Below are 21170 nucleotides of genomic sequence, written 5' to 3' on the forward strand. Positions count from 1 at the left end.
TAGGCTCGTCTTTTGCGTTATTATATCAATTTTCGGAATGATTGCATGAAAAAAGTGATAAAATCGATTTGATCAGTGATTAGTAATTTCCCATCACTAGTGACATTAGTTTGACAGCTGTAATTTTATCAAGCTAAATTTTAAGGACTATAGTGTGAAATCACAGCCACACAAGAGATATCTCAAAATTTTGCTCTCTAATTTAAGAGGCATATTAATACGAGAAAGTTGTTTGTCGCAAGAGCCCAGTGGACGTTTCCACGCCACTAGATCCTCCGGCCTTGCGTCGTGCGCATGTTACTACGCGCCCCTCCGTGTTGCCATGAGTGCATTCCCGCACGCCAAACTAATAGTTGCGAAGGTAATGTTGGCGCTTTGCAAAGTGTTATTTTAACTTCACTCCGTATCCCCAAAGAGCCTCGTCTACACATCACTGGGAGCTCCTGATGACAAAAGGTTTTTTGATAATAATGTGCTTCTCACTAGCAACAATTAGAACCTGCAATTCTTGGTAACAAAGGTCCATGGTGTATACAAGGGAAGCGATTTGCTGATGAATGTTGATAAATCGAATGTGATGGTTTTTGAAAGGGATGAAAGTATGAACAGTCAATTGTCTTTTGTATGCTGACGATGCCGTGCTTCTTGCCAACAACCAAGAGGAACTGCAATTTTTTATAACAAAAAAGTCTACGATCCAACAATGTTTTGAGTATGTCCTAATGCTTGCAGCCTGGCTGGATTTTCTCCCTAGGGAGTTGTTCATATTCAAATTTATTGCAACAGAGAGGGAAACATTTTTGAGAAGGGAATATGGGAGTCTAGGCATTTATAAGGCTTATGACCTGTCATTGGCTGGTTTAAGTGGCCACTTTTACACTCAAAAATGTTTTCCCTCTGTTGCAATAAATTTAAATATGAACATCTCCCTAGGAAGAAAATCCAGCCAGTCTGCAAGCATTTGGACATACTCAAAACATTGTTGAATTAACTACCTGGTAAAAGGCGAAGTATTCAAAATTGGAAAATTGTTTTCAGGCGTTGCCTAGTAGGTGAATTGGTTCAGCCGGATGAATCTCACCCGCATGATAAAGGTTTCAGCTCTTTTACTTCACAAAAGCCAACAGATGGAAGAGTTGAGGAAATGTGGATGTTCAAACATAGGCAGAATGGTGAATGTTACAGTGTGTAAAGCGGCCACTCAAACCAGCCAATGACAGGTCATAAGCTCTGTAAATGCCTAGACTCCCATATTCCCTTCTCAAAAATGTTTTCCCTCTCTGTTGTGATAAAAATCTGCTGATGAATGTCGATAAATCAAATGTGATGGTTTTTGAAAGAAATGAAAGTATGACTAAATGTGAAATCACTGTGAATGGAGTTATACTAAAACAAGTAGATGAATTTGTGTGTCTGGGAGGTATGTTTACGAGGGATGGAAAAATTGAAAATGATTGAAAGGAGGGTGAGTGCACTAAAATCAACCGGGTCGTGGTCCTGTGGCTAGTGTCGCTCGCGGACTCACAGATCAGAGGTCCGAGGTTCAAACCCTACTCTACCACGATACTATTTTCTGATCATCGCCATTCCCTTTCCGCACCAAATGGTGCATAGGGCACTGTTTTGGTACACCAGTCGCAGGGCGTCTCGATCATTTTTGTCACACGAAGGTAAGGTGATCAGTCTCACGCTCCAGATACCAGTCCAGGGCCCCGATTGCAATGGGAAGTTGACGGAGTTATCTTCGACTGTCCATAAAGAAATGCCGATATTTGTGTACGAAAATGAGCATACAGGGTGTTCTTTAAACCCTGTCACATCCGAAACCACAATGATCAGCATGGGCGAGAAGACATATTGGCATGTTTAAAAAAATATTTAGTATGAAGAAAATTTGTAAAAATAAAATATTAAAATGACAAACGGTTGCTTACTTCTGCAGGGGAGAAGCGAGGAGGGCGCGGCCGCATGGTCAACGGTGTGTCAGACTCCCCCCTCCTCGTTTCTCTCCTGCAGAAGTTAGCAACCATTTGTTTTTTTTAATATTTTATTTGTTCTAAAAAAATATTTTAATGTGCCAATATGCAGATGATACGCAGATTTATTTTTATTGCAAACCAGGCCAGAGAAGTGTGCTTGTCAATTTAATTGATGGATGCATCAAGAAAATAGGAAACTGGATGGCTGAAAACAGACTAACATTAAACCCATCAAAAACTGAACAACTGTGGGTGGCTTCAGCCAGACGACAGAATTTGATTCAGGATACGGCTCTACCCAATGTAGGGAGTACCGCTTTACCCACCGTTAAACTACTGGGAGTTTTACTCAATTCTGACCTATCTCTTGACGCTCAAATTAGTAGAACGATAAGTTCATGCTTCTACCAGCTGAGACAAATTAAATGCATACGCAAAAATTTGCCGGTTGATGCCGCCCGTCAATTAATAAATGCATTTGTAGTGTCTAGAGTCGATTATTGTAATGGTATCTACGCAGGTCTACCAATGAACAAAATGACTCGCCTACAATCCGTATTGAATGCCGCAGCGAGACTTATTTTCGGAATCTCTAAGTTCAGTCATATCACTCCACTACTTCGGGAACTACACGGGCTACGTTTTCCACAGAGGGTCGAATACAAACTCTGTTGGCTTATGTATAAGTCACTGCACAAGTCTGCTCCGGAATATCTAAGGGAACTATGCATTCCAGATGAACTAGCTGACAGGCGTCTCACGCTTAGATCAGCTACGTCTACGGCGTTAAAGTAAAAGTTATTATACCTCTACGCAAACAGCGCACTAAATTTAGTGAACGCGCATTTGCGGTCGCAGGCCCTATGGCATGGAATGCTCTCCCAGCAGAGGTGCGAGGCTGTGAAAGTGAAGTGATGTTTCGGAAAAAACTTAAAACCCACTTGTTCTCTAAATCATTTGAATAAATCCGTAGCACGTGACAACAAAATAAATTGTTTTAATTAAATTACAAATTTAAAAGCTTCAATTAAATTAATTTAACAATAGAATCACCATTTAAAGCGCCCTTGAGGTATTTTATTACGAAAATGGCGCTATATAAGCTATCCATAATAATAATAGTAATATGTCTTCTTGCTCATTCTGTTCATCGTGGTTTCAGATGTGACGGGGTTTAAAGAACACCCCGTATTTTCATGAACATTTAAAGTATCTTTTTCGGCAACCTATAACTGAACGTAGTTATGCAGAAAGCAGCCAGTCCACAATTTCGAAAAAAATTGAAATTGTTTTTTTCGGCTGCAGTTAGGTCAATTCTGTGTTCTGCTAAAACTGCCAGACCGTTTTCATACAATTTAACTGTCATGATAATCACGGCTGAGCGGTGGAAATATTAGCAATAAAATAAAACAAGTTTTACATAAAAATAATCTTTTAGTTTCATTTTATAATAAAAAATCTTTGGGCCAAACGTTAATTAATAGTAAAGATCAGGTCGACAAATTGGGAAATAGCGGAATAATATACGAACTAACGTGTACTTACATTTATTTGTTTATAAATTTGTATAAAACTGCATCTATAAAGAGTATTGCTTTCAATAATGGCTACGAACTTAATTCAATTGACAATATTTTGAATAAAAAACTTAACAACAATATTTTGAGTTTGTCCAAATTTTTGTAGACAAGGACTGGATTCAACTCCCTGGGGAGCTGTTTATATTACAACAACAAAATAAATTCTTTGAATTAAATTACAAATTTAAAAGCTTCAATTAAATTAACTTAACAATAGAATCACCATGCAAAGCGCCCTTGAGGTATTTTATTACGAAAATGGCGCTATATAAGTTATCCATAATTATTATTATTATTATTATTATTATTATTATTATTAACATATCACAACAGAGATGAAGAACATTTAAGAAAAGGTAATATAGAAGTCTAGGCATCTACAGGGCTTATGACCTGTCAATGGCTGGTTTAAGTGGCCACTTTACACACTGTGTAACATTCACCAACATTCATTTTTTTTACTTATATTCTTGTTTGTAATGTAAAAGAACTAATGTATTAATTGTTTATCATTTGTCAAAATCAAAAGCATTCCAACTGTCGCGAAGATTTGATCATTCACTCGTTTCATGACGGTGCTATTATCTCAGTTTCACTTTTCTTTGGCTGGCTGCTTCCTGCATAACTACGTTCAATTGAACATTTTTAGAAGAAATAAATATTAAAATACAGTCGAACTCGGTTATAAAGATCGCGGAAATAGCCAGATCTCGGATGTGACGAGGAAACATTAGTCGACATTTCAGTTCACGGTTTTCTCCATACAATTATTCACTGTTATAACGAGCTACGTCTCGGACATACCGAACAAAAATATTGTCAAAAATTACACAAAAAATTCAATTGTTAAAAACATCATACTTGAAATAAGAGAACCTAGAGTCCTTAAAATATAGCTTGATTAGAATGACAGCTGTCAAACTAATTTCATTAGTGATGAGAAATTACTGATCACTGATCAAATCGATTTTATCCGTTATTTCATGCAATCATGAAACTCTGTTTCCGAAAATTGATATAAAAAACGCAAAAACAAGCCTATTATAGTGTGTTTAACACAATTATTCACCAAAAAATGAGACATTTATACTTTTTTCATGAACAACATCAAATGAATTATTTTTTTATTAGATCAATTTGTTCCATCTCTAACGTTTTTGCAAAATGATGTAACCTTGTCAGGACGTCGTTAATAATTAGGTTTATTTTAGTTTTTTTTTTTTTAGTTTTAAAGCTGATTTTATACATTAATGTTGATTTATGTGTCAAGCATTGTATTTAAAAAATAAATGAACACGCCAGATACAAATGATTTTTCGTGTGTCAATATAAATAACTCCTTTGACGTTACTACAAAGTTATGTCGTCACTTTTTCTGACAACTGTCATTCTAATCATGTTACATTTTAAGGACTATAAGTACCTAATTGGATTTTTGCCGACAATATTGAAAAATAAACACACATGATTTTTAAAAAATACAAGCTTTGTGAACTTAGTAAGTGCCGGTTCGGCACATTGCTACAATTTACAGCTGCTTTTGTAGTTTACGAATGACACATTAAAATTTATTTCAACAGAGAGGGAAAACATTTTTGAGAAGGGAATATGGAAGTCTAGGCGTTTACAGGGCTTATTTTTTTTATTTTTATTTAAATCTTAAAGTAGGGCACACATATCATACATATTGTTATGTGTGTTCTAATAATAACATTGCAAATATATTTAATTTATAAATTGTTTATCACATATGTCTTGACCATTATTTTAAATTTTGATATGTTTTTTTCTTCATAAATATTTTTTTCCATTTCGTAATACTTTTTAATTGCTTTAAATAAAATCGAATTTTGTGACTTTGCCTTTTTCCTAAATGGAAGTCTAATTTTGTTCTTTTCTCTAGTATTGTGATCGTGTTCATGCTGGTTCCGATCAATTTTTTTCCAAAATTCTGTTTTTTTATTAGAGTTTATAATTTTATGAACAAATATCATTGTATTGTAAAATATTCTTTGTTTATATGTTAATAATTTCATTTCATTTACCATCATTTTCATTTCATTTTATGACCTGTCATTGGCCGGTTTGAGTGGCCACTCAACACGCTGTGTAACATTCACCATTCTGCCCGTGTTTGAACATCCTCATTTCCTCACCTCTTCCGTCTGTTGACTTTTGTGAAGTAAAAGAGCTGAAACCTTTATCAAGTCAACAGATGGAAGAGTCGAGGAAATGTGGATGTTCAAACATGGGCAGAATGGTGAATGTTACACAGTGCGTAAAGTGGATTCTAGATTACGCTGATGTTTCCATGATTGATTTAAGCTGTGAGCAACTCGATACACTTGAACGACTCCAGAATACATGCATAAGCTACATTTTTGGTCTTAGGAAATATGACGACATTTCTGATTATCGTAGGCAACTGAAATGGCTGAAAATTAGACAGCGGAGAGACTGTCACTCCCTCTCACTTCTGTTCAATGTACTTCATAGTCCTAACGCTCCTATATACCTGCGTGAAAAATTTCAACGCTTATCAGTTCATGATTTACCTCTTTGTTCTAATTCTCAAGGCACTCTCTCAATACCCATCCACAATTCCTCTTTCTTCTCTAACTCATATAGTGTCCATGCGGCTCGACTGTGGAATCATCTCCCATCCACCATCAAAGATGTTACTACATTATCTCTGTTTAAATCACGTCTGAAGAAACATCTCCTTTCTCTTCCTTATCTCTCCTCCTTTCCTTTTTCCTCTTTCCTATTTTTTCCTTTTTCCCATTGAGTAATAGTTTTGATTTAAGGTAATTTATAAACAAATACGTTTATTTCTATTTTTATATATCTTTAGCTTTTAATCTTTTTTTTCTATTGAATATGTTCTGTAACTTGAATTATAAAAATAAAACTATTATTTTATTGGTTGGTTGGAAGAAATTACCATTTGGCAATAAGCCCGCCAATGTACATAATAACATTATGTACAAAAAGTTAAATAAACAAATAAAGTGGGCACTTTATTTATGCGGGCAATCTCACCCGCATAAATAAAGGTTTCAGCTCTTTAACTTCACAAACATCAACAGATGAAAGAATTGAAGAAATATAGATGTTCAAATATAGGTAAAATGCTGAATATTACACAGTGTGTAAAGCGGCCACTTAAACCAGCCAATTACAGATCATAAGCCCTGTAAATGCCTAGACGTCCATATTCCCTTCTCAAATATGTTTTCCCTCACTGTTGAAATAAATTTTAATAAAATTTACCACTTGAAACTTAATATGGAGCTTGGAATATAAAAGTCTCTGTATTTACATGCAGAGTTAAATAAATATGGACAATCAAACATGTAAAGCAGTATTTATCATAGCATCACTTCGTTATCGTACTTCATCAAACCTCATGGTGCAAACTGATAGAAGCATTTCATCAGATAAATGGTTCCTTATCTTTGGGCATCTCGCACACACAGCGCACTAACTAAATATAGCTTTCTCGTGATACTGTTAAGCCTGTTTATTTTGAGCGCGACCAAATCTCTCTAGACTATTACGAGTCTGATCAGAACGCTGGTCCGTTGACCCGCCCGTTTTGACTCGCCCCAAATTAATTTATTTACCGTTCACTGCCCGATTTTTATAATCAATTAAATAAATAAGGGACATATGGCCTATTTCAACATTATCTAACTAACTAACTAACTAACCATCACGCCATTTCCCCGGAGGGGTAGGCAGAGAGGATAGAACGCCACACAACTCTGTCCTGGCACACTTCCTTTGCTTCCTTCACATTCATACATCTTCTCATGCACGCACGTCGATTATTCCGACTTTTCACATGACCACTTTCAAGAATTTGTTGTACTTGATCATGCCATGTCTTTCTCGGCCTTCCTCGACTTCTACAACCAGACACATTCGCATCATAAATCTTTTTAGCCGTTCTTTCATCATTCATTCGCTCCACATGACCGAACCATCGCAAAAGACCTTTCTTAATTTTGTCGATAATGCTTAACTCAGCCTTGCATTCTGCTCTAATTTCGACATTAGGGCACCTATCATACATTGTTTTTCCGCACATTCGCCTGAGGGATCGCATTTCAACAGCATTCAGTCTACTTTCGTCCCTTTTTTCCAACTCCATGCTTCGCTTCCATACATTAGGGTTGGTACCAGAACTCCATTATGAACTGCTAATTTAGCCTCTTGCGATAGACACTTATTTGCTACGACAGACTTTAAGGCACCATTAACTCTGTTACCGGCACTAACCCTCCTTTCAATATCCTTGTCCATATTTATCATTATCTTGTATCCCTAAAATGTTTGAAGCTATTATTGCCAGCAAAATCACGCCCATGTTTAAGAATATACTGATCGATGAACAGCATGGATTTAGATCTGTCAGATCAACCACCTCTAACCTGGTAGATTATACCCAGGTTATTGTCAAAGCACTCGAAAATGGTCAGCAGATTGACGTTCTCTATACAGATTTTTCTAAGGCATTTGACAAAGTAGATCATAAAATTCTCATATATAAATTACATGCCTTGGGAATAATACGGGGGTTAAGGGTCATAAGGGCGAAACTACAAAAACACAGTTTTGAGATAAATGATAAAACAGTTTCAAAAAATAATACTGTCTTTTAAGGGTAACAAATAAAGAAAATAAAAAATACAGTTAATAGAGCATAAAATGTTTCAGAGACAAAAATATGAAACGACGACGCTTTCGTCTATATGACCCTAACTTGCGCTTACATTAGTAAATTAACAAAATGATGTAAAAGGTGTTTTATTCTTCTGACTTTAAACAAAACGCTTCATTTGTAGTTTCACACAAATTTATCTAGGTAACTACTTATCGGATGAGTTTCATCTTTTTGTCACTAACAGGATATTTTGTTTGGATATTTATTTTATTTAAATCTTAAAGTAGCGCACACATATCATACATATTGTTATGTGTGTTCTAATAATAACATTGCAAATATATTTAATTTATAAATTGTTTATCACATATGTCTTGACCATTATTTTAAATTTTGATATGTTTTTTTCTTCATAAATATTTTTTTCCATTTCGTAATACTTTTTAATTGCTTTAAATAAAATTGAATTTTGTGACTTTGCCTTTTCCTAAATGGAAGTCTAATTTTGTTCTTTTCTCTAGTATTGTGATCGTGTTCATGCTGGTTCCGATCAATTTTTTTCCAAAATTCTGTTTTTTTATTAGAGTTTATAATTTTATGAACAAATATCATTGTATTGTAAAATATTCTTTGTTTATATGTTAATAATTTCATTTCATTTACCATCGACTTTACCCTCGTGTATCTGTTTTTTTTCAAAATGATTCTAAAGGCTTTATTTTGTAATACAGTTAGTTTATCTATGTTTTCTTTGTTTGATAAAAATAAAATGCTACTACAGTAGTTAACGTGTGGTTCAATAATTGCTTTGTAAATAGTTTTGCAGGAGTCCTTATCAATAAATCTTCTGATTCTTCCCAAAATTGATATTTTTTTTGCATATCAGATTAGTACTTAACACAAAACAGCATTTTTTGTAGTTTCGCCCTTATGACCCTAAGCCCCCGAATAGATCCATTACTCTCATTTACTAAATCGTATCTTAACTGGCCATCATCATCAGCCGCCTCTTGTCCAATGTTGAACATAGGCCTCCCCCTTTAGTCTCCATATTTCCCTATCCTGAGCCAACCGCATCCAACCACTTCCTGCAACTCGTCTTGTGTCATCAGACCACCTTGTCTGAGGCCTGCCGACACTTCTTCTACCCGTTCTGGGTCGCCATTCCGGGACTTTTTTGGTCCATCTAGAGTCTGTGATTCTGGCCATACGACCAGCCCAGCTCCATTTCTGGTTGGCAGCCCTATGGACCACATCGGTGATCTTTGTTCTCGCTCTAATCCATGTATTGGTTTTTCTGTCTCTCAACAAAATGCCCAGCAGTCTCCTTTCCATGGCTCTCTGTGTCACTGATAATTTGTGTAAATTTTTTTTTCGTGAACACAAAAGTTTCACAGCCATATGTCAGTACACGGAGAACACAAGCATCAAAAAGTTTCTTCTTTAAGTAAATTAAATACTTCGGAGATTTTAGGATATATTTATTTATTTATATACGGCATTTCTGCCATTTACATATATGTGGTATAAAGAGTGCTTAGAAATAAAAAGATTAAAAATAAAAAAAATCGAGTATGAAATATTAATATACTCGTACTATACACATTATTAATTACTTGAAATACATACATATTTTAAAGAAATTATACAATAACAAAATACATTAATCAATCAAATTATAACTATTCCAACCCAACCTTCTGAAAATGATTTGCTCTTTTTGATAAAAATATGTTGGTCACTTTATTTTTTAAGTTAGGCAGAGATAAACTAAATATATCAAAATGTGATGCATATTCATTCCCGGTATTCTGTAATCTAACAATAGGTGAGTTATATTGAGCTACCGTTCGAGAATTTTGACAATAAAATATTGTAGATGTTCTGCTTAATCTAGGTGGTACATAGAATGAAATCAATTTCAGTAGATCAGGGGTATATGAGAGCTTACCAAAGGCGGCCCATGCTAAACCTCGCCTTCTTTCTAGTTCTACCTCTTGATTATCTTTGCCGAGCTTTATTTCATGTCCTAAGTATATATAACTATCAATCTTTTCAATTATTTCTCCATTTACTAAGATGTTACATGATTGGTTTGCATCACTCATTACTTTAGTTTTTGAAGCATTCATTTTCAAGCCTATTTTCAGGGATGCTGTATTAACTTCTTGACTGGTAGGAAACAAAATTTTCGGATCAATAACTATTTATCAACCAGTGCTGATGTCACATCGGGTGTACCTCAGGGTGCTCATTTGGCACCCCCGCTTTTCAATTTGTCTATTAACGATGTTGCTAAATCATTCTCTTACTCTCGCTTTTGGCTCTTCGCGGACGACAACAAAATTCTCAAAATAATTCAAACTTTACAAGACTGTTTTCGTCTTCAATCAGACATTAACTCTTCTAACCGATGGTGTAAAGTCAATAAATTAAAACTAAATATTACAAAATGCAAAATAATGTCATTTCATAGAACAAAACAACCAATTTCCTTCGAGTACCTATTAGAAAACTCCAAAATTGATGTAGTCAAGTCCATCAGAGATTTAGGAGTTGTTTTGGACTATAAACTGACATACAACGAGCATATAGATAATACAGTAAATAAATCACTGAAATTACTTGGCTTCATCAACAGAATATCCTCTGATTTTACTAATGTCCGTACAATCAAAACTCTTTATTGCTCGACTGTTCGCCATATTCTAGAATAGTGGTCTGGTCTCCATTCTATGTCAATCGCATAAATCACATTGAATCAGTCCAACATCGCTTGCTTCGAAAAATAGCGTGGATGCTCGGACTAGAGAGAGATAATTATTCTTACGCTGAAATAGAGTCAATGTTAAATATTTCTAGTCTACAAAAACGTAGAACTAATATTGACTCCATATATATGTTCGGCATACTAAATGGTATAATCGATGTTCCATCATTACTGGGACAAGTAAAATTCAATATTCCGACTCATAGATTGAGAAACAATGAAGTACTGTTCATCGATCAGCATAGAACAAACTATGGCCTTAATTCTCCAATGACCCATCTTTGTCGTATTGTTAACTCAAGACAAGATCATCTGGACTTTTTTGGTTTAAGTTTACAAGGATTTAAACGAGCACTAAATAAATAGCCCAGATCTTGTCTCGATGTCCCTTATGTTTGTCAATGCTTCTTTTCTTTTTTTTAATGTTTTAAACTATTATTTTATGGTAATATTTTATTTTATTTATACTTCCCTTTGTTTCACCCTGTAGAGGATGAGGGGTGGTTTTGTCAGCTCTTTAACCTCACAAACATCAACATATGAAAGAATTTAAGGAATGTAGATGTTCAAATATGGGCAGAATGGTGAATGTTACACAGTGTGTAAAGTGGCCACTTAAACCAGCCATTGACAGGTCATAAGCCCTGTAGATGACTAGACGTCTATGTTACCTTCTCTTAAATGTTCTTCATCCATGTTGTAATATGTTAACGTAAACAGCTCCCCAGGGAGTTGAATCCAGTTCTTGTCTACAAAAATTTGGACAAACTCAAAATATTGTCGATAAAGTTGTTTTATAGATTTGACATTAAGGTTTTTTAAATATACCGATATGTTCATTGAAGGTAAGTTTGCAGTCCACGATAACTCCGAGGTCCTTAATAGACTTGACTAAATTAATATTATTTATTCATCTCTTGTGAGTACTTTTTATAAGTTATCTTTTATTTTGCCTAAAATCACTCTTAAAATTATTTATTTTTCCTTAGTGGAATCAATAATAAGATATGGTAAAAAGTCGTGGGGACATTCGACTAAAACTAATATTAAAATTATCTAGGGTCTACAGTACTCTATAGTTAAGCGAATTGTACCTGCAGAGATTTACGAACAAAGAAGTTATAATGATCTCCTGTACAAAACAATCAAAACTCTGCCTGTTCGAGGACTACTGTGGCTTTGCATCATTTTGGAACAATTTAATAGTAATACATTCAAGTTTCCTCTCAAACATAACCATAATACACGCTTCACGTCCAATGATGGCTTGGTAGTACCAAAAGTATGTAATAAATATGGAAATAGAACTCTCAAATATTTAGTACCTACAATTTTTAATTTATTACCAAAAGAAATTAAATTTAACTCACATTGTAACAAGAGCAAAATAAAGGAGTGGCTACTCGATCAAGAGTTTATATATGAATAGTAGCTTAGGTGTAAATATTTTAATTTTTCATATATTTTCTTGTATTTAAAAAATAAATTTAAATATTATTATTTGTATGAACATGTTTATTCTGATCTTTCCGGCTGTTAATTTTTATCTTTTATTCATTGTTTTTATAAATGTAAATAATATTATTAAACAAACAAACAAACCATCACGCCGTTTCCCCGTAAGGGTAGGCAGAGAGGATAGAACGCCACAACACTCTATCTTTGCATACAGATCTCGCTTCCTCTACATTCATACATCTTCTCATGCACGCGCGCCGATTATTCCGACTTTTGACATGTCCATGTTTAAGTATTTGTTGGATTTGGTCATGCCATGTCTTTCTCGGTCTTCCTCTATTTCTGCATCCATCAACATTCGCATTGTAAATATTCTTAGCCGTTCTCTCGCTGTCCATTCGTTCTACATGTCCAAACCAGCGCAGGGCTCCTTTCTTGATTTTGTCGATAATGCTTGTCTCAGCCTTACATAATGTACGGATCTCGACATTTGTGCATCTATCGTACATAGTTTTCTCACACATTCGCCTGAGAGATCGCATTTCGACAGCATTCAGCCTACTTTCATCCCTGTTTTTCAGAGTCCATACTTCGCTCCCATACGTCAGGGATGGGACCAGGACTCCGTTGTGAACTGCCAATTTTGCCTCTTGTGACAAGCATTTATTTGCCAAGGCCGATTTAAGTGCACCGTTCACTCTGTTCCCACCCTCCTTTCAATATCTTTCTCAATAATATTCAATAATAATTCTCAATAATAATATTATTAAGTTAGTATAAATATAATATATTATATATTCGGTATTTTTATTTATTTTAATTTATTACCTCCATGGAAAACGCAAATGTCAACATTTATCCTTTTTTCACTTAAAATTCTCATTTATTTTTTATTTTTTGTCACATTTAATGTTTATATCTTTTTAATTTATGAAAACTTAATTGGTCTTTTTATGTTAAAAAATTGTTGTTTTTAGTACTTATTTTGTATGACTGTATGTTTTCTAAATAAAATAAAATAAATAAATAAATAAATAATCTTCACCAACAAGCTACAGAAAGTGGCTTGGTGGGATTTTAGTTTTAGTAAAAATATAACAAGTGTTTTTTTTTTTTATTGTAAAAATGTATAATTATACTATTAAAATAATTAAAAAAAAAAAAAAAAATTCTAAAGAAACCCACAACATTCATTCTGGTTCGATATGATTTATCCGGCCTACATAATTTTCAATACTGACAATATCCAATGACGATTGGATTTAAAGAAACCTTTCTCTTGTATAACGAGTAACGCTTATAACGAGCAAATTCAATCGGTCCCGTCTTCCTCGTAATAACCAAGTTCGGCAAGATTTTCTGGTGTGGTACGAAACGGTCTTGGAAAATTCGGCAACGAGCCGCAAATCAGATTTAACTAGACATTTTCACACGCACAGCATTCCTATTTCTGCGTTTTTATCTTCCAACTATTATACGATCGTACAGAAAATCAGAAAGCTGTCAAAATAAGATAAAATCCTTATCTGCGTTGGCAAAAACCCCCCGCATCACCAATTTATTCACTTGGCCACACCGAATGCTGCATAATATGAGGCCGCAATAATCAAAATGCCCCTCTCTATTATCTATGGAATACCGGAAATTAATTTATTTAATTTTATGAGGCCACAATAATCAAAATGCCCCTCTCTATTATCTATAGAATACCGGAAATTAATTTATTTAATTTTATGAGGCCACAATAATCAAAATGCCCCTCTCTATTATCTATGGAATACCGGAAATTCATTTATTTAATTTTATGAGGCCATAATAACCAAAATGCCCCTCTATTATCTATGGAATACCGGAAATTAATTTATTTAATTTTATGAGGCCATAATAACCGAAATGCCCATCTTTATTATCTATGAAATACTGGAAATTAATTTATTTTATTTGGGATTTTTACAACTATTACATAAACAAAATGACAATATTTGAGTTTGTCCAAATTTTCGTAGACAAAAGACTGGATTTCACCCCCTCGGAAGAAATATGGATGTTTAAACACAGGCAAAAATACCTCTGTTTTGCATAAATACATTTAACTCTTTAATAAAGATACCAGTCTCGAAGATGTCTCGAAAGCGATGAAACCGGTCACTGGATATTCCAAATTTGTGGATTAAAGTATCACTCGTGTTTTATTTATATAAAAAATTACAATGAACTTCCATCAAGAATTTTCGCTTACAAACTTAAATGTAAACATAAATGATAAAACATAGTATTAAAAAGTTAAAGCTTAATTACATAACAATGAAATACATATTAATAGTAAAAATAGTAAACAAAAAATCCCACAAAGGCATGGCCTGTTCGTGGGGGTATACAAGAAAATGCTAATGAATTTTCGCTCCTATAATAAATAATGGACGGTTATAATATTTTTGTGTAACATAAGAAAGAAAAAATAAAATATTCTGTAAAAGATTATATGGTATTTTTTTATATTTATAGTAATAAAAAAAGGAAATAAAAATTATTTTTAAAAAAACACAAAAATATTCCTTATAAACAAAATAAATCATAGAAAAAAAGAGTTCGTATCTTTAGTTTGAATCCAGGATGGTGTGTGTTTTTTAAAAGAAGGAAAATTTTTAAAGTTTGTAATCAATGAAAAAATCAGAAAAAAATAATTAAAAATTTTTGGGCCTATAAAATATGCATGTCTCTGTGCGAGCCTCGTTTTACAATGTGTGTTTATTCTTGTTTCAGTAAAGTATCTCTGTCCGCCCACTCCCAAGATGTGGCTCCGCAGTGAGAAACGGGAGCGACACCTCCTGGCGGGGGCCCTAGGGCCTGCCAGGAGCAGCCGAGGGGGGCCCAAAGGGGGCCCTAAAGGCGGTCCCAAGCCCAGCGGCTGGAAGCAGGCCATAAAGAGGAACATAGCCCGCAACGGCATCAAGGGCATAGCCAAAACTGTGGACGCCATAACACAGAACCCCGCAAAACCCGCCCCGAAGACTGTCAAAGAAAAATGCGTGTTTGCTAAAAGTATGGAGAAAGGGTCCACCATCGCAGTCAGGTGCTCTCAGCGAATGAACGCTTCCTCCCGGGGCACCAGCCCCCAGACCAAACTCAACGGAGAAAAAATCACCCCACTCCGACCGAAGGGCCTCTTCCTCAACCGGCTCGAAACTAAAAAAACACAAGTCAAATCCGTACCGATCAAGCCGGAGAAAGACATCATCAACGGCACGCTTTGTTCCCGGATCAATTCAAACATCCGAGTCACGGGCGACAAGCAGATCGGCTTCGCGCGGAGCACGCTGCAGTGCAAGGCGGCGAAGAGCGTCCTCGGAAGCAAGGACGAAAGAGAAAACCGCGTCGTCAACACAAATCCCAAGCAGAATGGCCTCAGAAGCAACGTACCTTACTTGCCGTCCCCGCGGAAAAGCAGGCGGTTAGAAAAATCCGAACGTTCCACCGTCGTCAACGGGTCCCCTTCTCGGAAGGTACGGCAACTGCCCAAAAGGCCCATCAGCCAAACCGTGCCGACGACGGTAAAAAAAGTCACCGTCAAACGACACAGCAGCACCGATGTCGTCAAGTCGAATGACGCGTTGAAAGAAAAGTCCCCCGAGGTCCCGACGGCCGAAATTGTCGCCAGCGATTGGGCGGCCATCGACCAAGAAATGACCATGTATGATAAAGAACTCGGAGCGATTAGCGATTTAGAACGAATGATGAGCGAAGAGTCGGATTCCGATGCGAATATAAGCGACGCTAATCTCTGCTTACAAGACGACCGCTTGACCGAGTTCATAGCCATCGAAAATGCAGACTACGTCGAGATCAAGTCCATCGACAACCAAAAAGACCTGATAACTTCGAAAATATTCACAAGATGCAGCAGTGTTGACAGAAAAAACTTTTCGATCGACTGCAAAATGGGTAACGTCAAATGCCGGAAGGCGTCGACGAGTTCGCGGAAGAACGCCGTCGATGTTTACAGCAAAAGTGCAAAACGGCGTTCCTCGGCGATCGAGCTGACGCGGTCGTACTCGGCGAACAAAGAATCGCTGCGGATCGACAAACTGTCAGAAGACCGCATGCTGAAGATAATGGACGCCGATATCGTCGAAATCGACGAGCAGCTGGAGGTATCGGCGTTTGAAAACTTCCAGAAGTTGCCCGTGCTGAACCTCAGCAGCGCCGACCTCGAGGAACTGATGGTGAAGAAGTCCTCAGCCCGCGTCGAGGAGCTGCCCTGCGAGGAGAGGCCGCGGTTGGGGAAGGTCGCCGACGACGTGCTGGAACAGAGCGAGCAGATCCTGGCGAGCTGCGCGAGCGTCCTGCAGGGCATCCAGCAGCCGGACTTCATATCCATGCTGGACGAGGAAGATGAGGGAGATATATGTAAAAGACAAAGACGAAGGTATGTTCTTTTCATCTTCGTGTGATAAAATAAAAAAGTTATCACATATTATTATATAATATTAAGCGAGCAGCTTTAAGCTGATCTTTAAATTTGTTGCAACCAAGAGGAATTTTGAGAAAGGAATATGGGAGTCTAGGCATTTACAGGGCTTATGATCTGTCGTTGACTGGTTTAAGTGGCCGCTTTACACACTGTAATATTCACCATTCTGCCTATGTTTAAACATCCACATTTCCTCAACTCTTCCATCCGTTGACTTTTGTGAAGTAAAAGAGCTGTGTTTGTCGGCCTCGTGGTGTAATGGTCAGCGCGTTAGCCTGCCATGCAAGAGGTCTCGGGTTCGATTCCCGACATGGTTGATATGAAATGTTTATTTAAAAGGGTGTTTACACACTAGAATATTTCATAGTCCCTGGACTGGCACCTGAAGCGTAAAGACTGATCATCTTACCTTCATGTACCAAAAATGGTCAAGATACGCCGCTGTTGGTGTACCAATGTAGTGCCCTATGCACCATTAGGTGCGGAAAGGGAATGAAATGATGAAAACAGCTGAAGCCTTTATCATGTGGGTGAGATTTGTCCATCCATCATTCATTAACAATTATCAAATAAAATAATCCTTGCAGTCTGACGAAACGAAAACAAGTGGAGAAAGTGGAGAAGGAGCTTCTTGATAAAACATGTCTCGTTCCCAGGTTCTCGTCATGCAGGGCGGGCGCGGAGCCGGAGGGCTCGGCCATCGAGAGGCTCGAGGCCCTGAGCGACCTGCAGCTGCAGCCGACCAGCTTCCTGCAAGACATCAGCCAGAGTCTGGCCGCCCCCGCCGAAGAGTGGGTGAGTTCCGAACCCAGTGACTGAGCCTCAGCTCGATGACCAATTTGTATATATATATCCACTGTTGAGATTCTTACCATTCAGTAAACACAATTGAGATATTTACTATTCAATATAGCTTACTATTCCTTATAGTTTACTATTTAAAATACATAGTTGAGATACTTATTATGTAACATACTCAGTGGAGATACTTACTATTCAATGTAGCTAAATATACGCAGTTGAGGTCCTTACTATTTAATATAGCTTATATAATATAATCATGGTGGAGATAAATTCTTACATTCACTTATTTTTTACCATTAGATTTAGAGTGTCCAATTACAATAATAGCTTGTCCAATTACTATACCCTATTTAATATAGCTGAATATTTAATATACACAGTTGACATCCTTACTATTTAATATAATTATGGTGGAGATAAATTCTTACATTCGATTATTTTTTACCATTAGATTTAGAGTGTCCAATTACAATAATAGCTTGTCCAATTACTATAGCACCCACCCTATTTAATATAGCTGAATATTTAATATACACAGTTGACATCCTTACTATTTAATATAGCTTATTTAATATAATTATGGTGGAGATAAATTCTTACATTCACTTATTTTTTACCATTAGATTTAGAGTGTCCAATTACAATAATAGCTTGTCCAATTACTATAGCACCCACCCTATTTAATATAGCTGAATATTTAATATACAAATTTGACATCCTTACTATTTAATATAATTATGGTGGAGATAAATTCTTACATTCACTTATTTTTACCATTAGATTTAGAGTGTCCAATTTCAATAGCATTTCCAATTACTATAGCACCCGCCCTATTTCATATTTAATACACACAATTAAGATACTTACTATTCAATTTACACAGTTGAGATACCTACTATTTAACATACACAGTTGAGATACTTACTATATATTATACAGTGTGCGATATTTACTATTCAACAAACACAGTCGAGATACTTACTATTCAATACCCATTTTTTTTCTCAATATTTTTACATACTATTAAATCAATTTGATTCTCCTAGCTGAAGTTTTCACAACTCGATACAGTTTTCAATACTCGAATGTCTAGAACTTGGTATTTATAGCTCACCCTATTCCAGCTATCCGGAGCGGAAGGCGACGTGAGATTGGACGCCCTGCAGTCGGAGAGTCCCGGCCTCATGGGGTGTACTGACTCCGAACCCTGCGATGATCAGGTCGGAATAAAAACTATTTTTTAATCAGTTCAAAAGTTTTATTTAAATTTATTGCAACAGAGAGGGAAAACATTTTTGAGAAGGAAATATGGGAGGCTAGGCATTTACAGGCTGGTTTAAGTGCCCACTCTGCACACTGTGTAACATTCACCATTCTGCCTATGTTTGAACATCCACATTTCCTCAACTCTTGTTGAATTAACTACCTGGTAAAAGAAGAAAGAAAATTGTTTCCATGCGTTGCCTAGTAGGTAATTTGGTTCAGCCGGATGAATCTCACCCGCATGTTAAAGGTTTCGGCTCTTTTACTTCACAAAAGTCAACAGACGGAAGAGTTGAGGAAATATGGATGTTCAAACATAGGCAGAATGGTGAATGTTACACGGTGTGTAAAGTGAAAGTGGCTACTTAAAACAGCCAATGACAGGTCATAAGCCCTGTAAATGCCTAGACTCCATGGTCCCTTCTCAAAAATGTTTTCCCTCTCTGTTGCGACAAATTTAAATATGAACAACTCCCTAGGGAGAAAATCCAGCCAGTCTGCAAGCACTTTGACATACTCGAAACATTGTTTAAAAGTTTTATCTCCGAATAAAATTAAATGTATCTGTCTCTATGCTGCAGGACGAGGGTGTGGACGTGGAGCCGTGCGACGTGGACAGCGGATCCCTTCAAGCTCCAGCATCCGCCGACCAGATAGCCGCCTGGGTGGACGCCTTTGATCCTTACCTCTTCATCAAGCAGGTATTTACCCTAATTCATTTCTCGTCCTTTCATCTTTGTATTAGAATCCTAACTCATTTTGTCTCTTCCGCGCAGCTGCCCCCCTGGAGTCTGTGTTGCCGGGCGCCCCGCGAGGCCGCTGCCCCGCCCTTCCCCTGAAGACCAGAACGAGCCCGGAACTCAGTTTGGTAAGACTTTAATTTCATTTATTCGTTTACAAAAACAGTCGACAAAAGATATACTTTCAGTATATTTATTTATTCGTATTTTTTCTCTTACAAACTATAATTAATAATAAAAATAATGTGACCCCACTGGGGGGTTACCCGTGCCGAGGACACTTAACAATAAACTTTTTTTTTTTAAATATTTTTACATTTGAAAATAAACAAAGAAGACTAACTTAATCAACAGAGATAATTAACAAAATATTTGCACAGTTTTAAACATAACGTATTATTAATAATTAATTTATGTACATCTATATTATTTGTATTACAAAACGCACAATAAAAGAACATAAACATAACATAAGCTATGCACTTGTGGAGCGGTTGATTCAATATTGGTTTGGGCGAATGAAACAATCCATTTTACTTCTACCTAGCTCCACTATCCATTTTTTTATAGCCTTTTTGAACATTTTCTCGTTACTAATTGTTTGGATTATATATACAGTAAAACTGAGGAAAACGCCGAAGTGAGGAAATGAAAAATGCATGGAAAAAATAGGAATAACATAAAAATAAAGTTGATTTGCTACACTATAGTGTACGTATACTTCCAGAAATCTTGTAAAAATGGTTATAAGTGGAAATTGACAATATTTTTTTTACCTATTTTCAATGATTTCACTAAAAATATTTTTATATTTTTTCAAGTGTTTTTTTATTTGATTTAAAAACAGCATGTTAAAATTATTTTATGTGTAAATAAAAAAAAACGTAAATAGAATTTTGAATTAACATAAAATATTATACAATAATTTTTCCCCTAAATGTTGGGAAATTTTATTTATACAGTATCACTTTTTTCTATGGCATCACTAAAAACAACTGTCATATAGATCGAGGCAAAATTGTTTCCACTTTTATGACAACTTTTTAAACCATCTTTTTCATAAGTTTAAATATTTCTATTGGTATGTTTTAAACATCGCAATTTAATGATATTAAAACTTTATTGTTTCTAAACGTTTGTCAACTGCGTATCATGATTTGTACAAGTCAATATGACGTTTTCGTTCAAATGAAAACTAAGACTAACCCTAAAGGAAGACACTTGAACAAAAAGGTCAATTACACTGCACCTGCTTTGAATTTAGGTTAAGGCAATAATTTGTCTTTTATAGTTGTTTGCTCCTTTTTATTCGTCATTCGCGTGGCACACGCGGTGGCGGCATCATTATTACGACATAATTGTGGATTTTTTGACACATCAAATGAATTCCGAAAAAATTTGAGCGTAAAACTGGGGTGATAAAAAATGTAAAAAAC

At 35.9% G+C, this 21170-nt stretch overlaps 1 protein-coding gene across 2 annotated transcripts in view; it reads left to right on the top strand.

Moving 5' to 3' along the window:
- Nucleotides 1–21170, top strand: part of LOC148274873 (uncharacterized) — a 38107-nt gene that overhangs the window by 8794 nt on the left and 8143 nt on the right. Inside the window, exons 2-6 of one of the 2 annotated variants that reach the window (XR_015824179.1) lie at nt 15220–16882; nt 17584–17722; nt 18856–18951; nt 19576–19695; nt 19771–19862. Coding sequence is in view for 1 of the 2 variants with exons in the window: in XM_088236503.1 (XP_088092629.1) it covers nt 15249–16882; nt 17584–17722; nt 18856–18951; nt 19576–19695; nt 19740–19862 (2112 nt within the window). In the remaining variant the exon portion in view is untranslated. Of the gene's footprint in view, nt 1–15219; nt 16883–17583; nt 17723–18855; nt 18952–19575; nt 19696–19739; nt 19863–21170 lie in introns of both variants that reach the window. The other variant, XM_088236503.1, reaches the window with a different exon arrangement.

The sequence above is a fragment of the Micrasema longulum genome, unplaced genomic scaffold (assembly GCF_059751315.1).
Source record: "Micrasema longulum isolate JH-2025_06_02 unplaced genomic scaffold, ASM5975131v1 h1tg001563l, whole genome shotgun sequence".
Classification (NCBI taxonomy): domain Eukaryota; kingdom Metazoa; phylum Arthropoda; class Insecta; order Trichoptera; family Brachycentridae; genus Micrasema; species Micrasema longulum.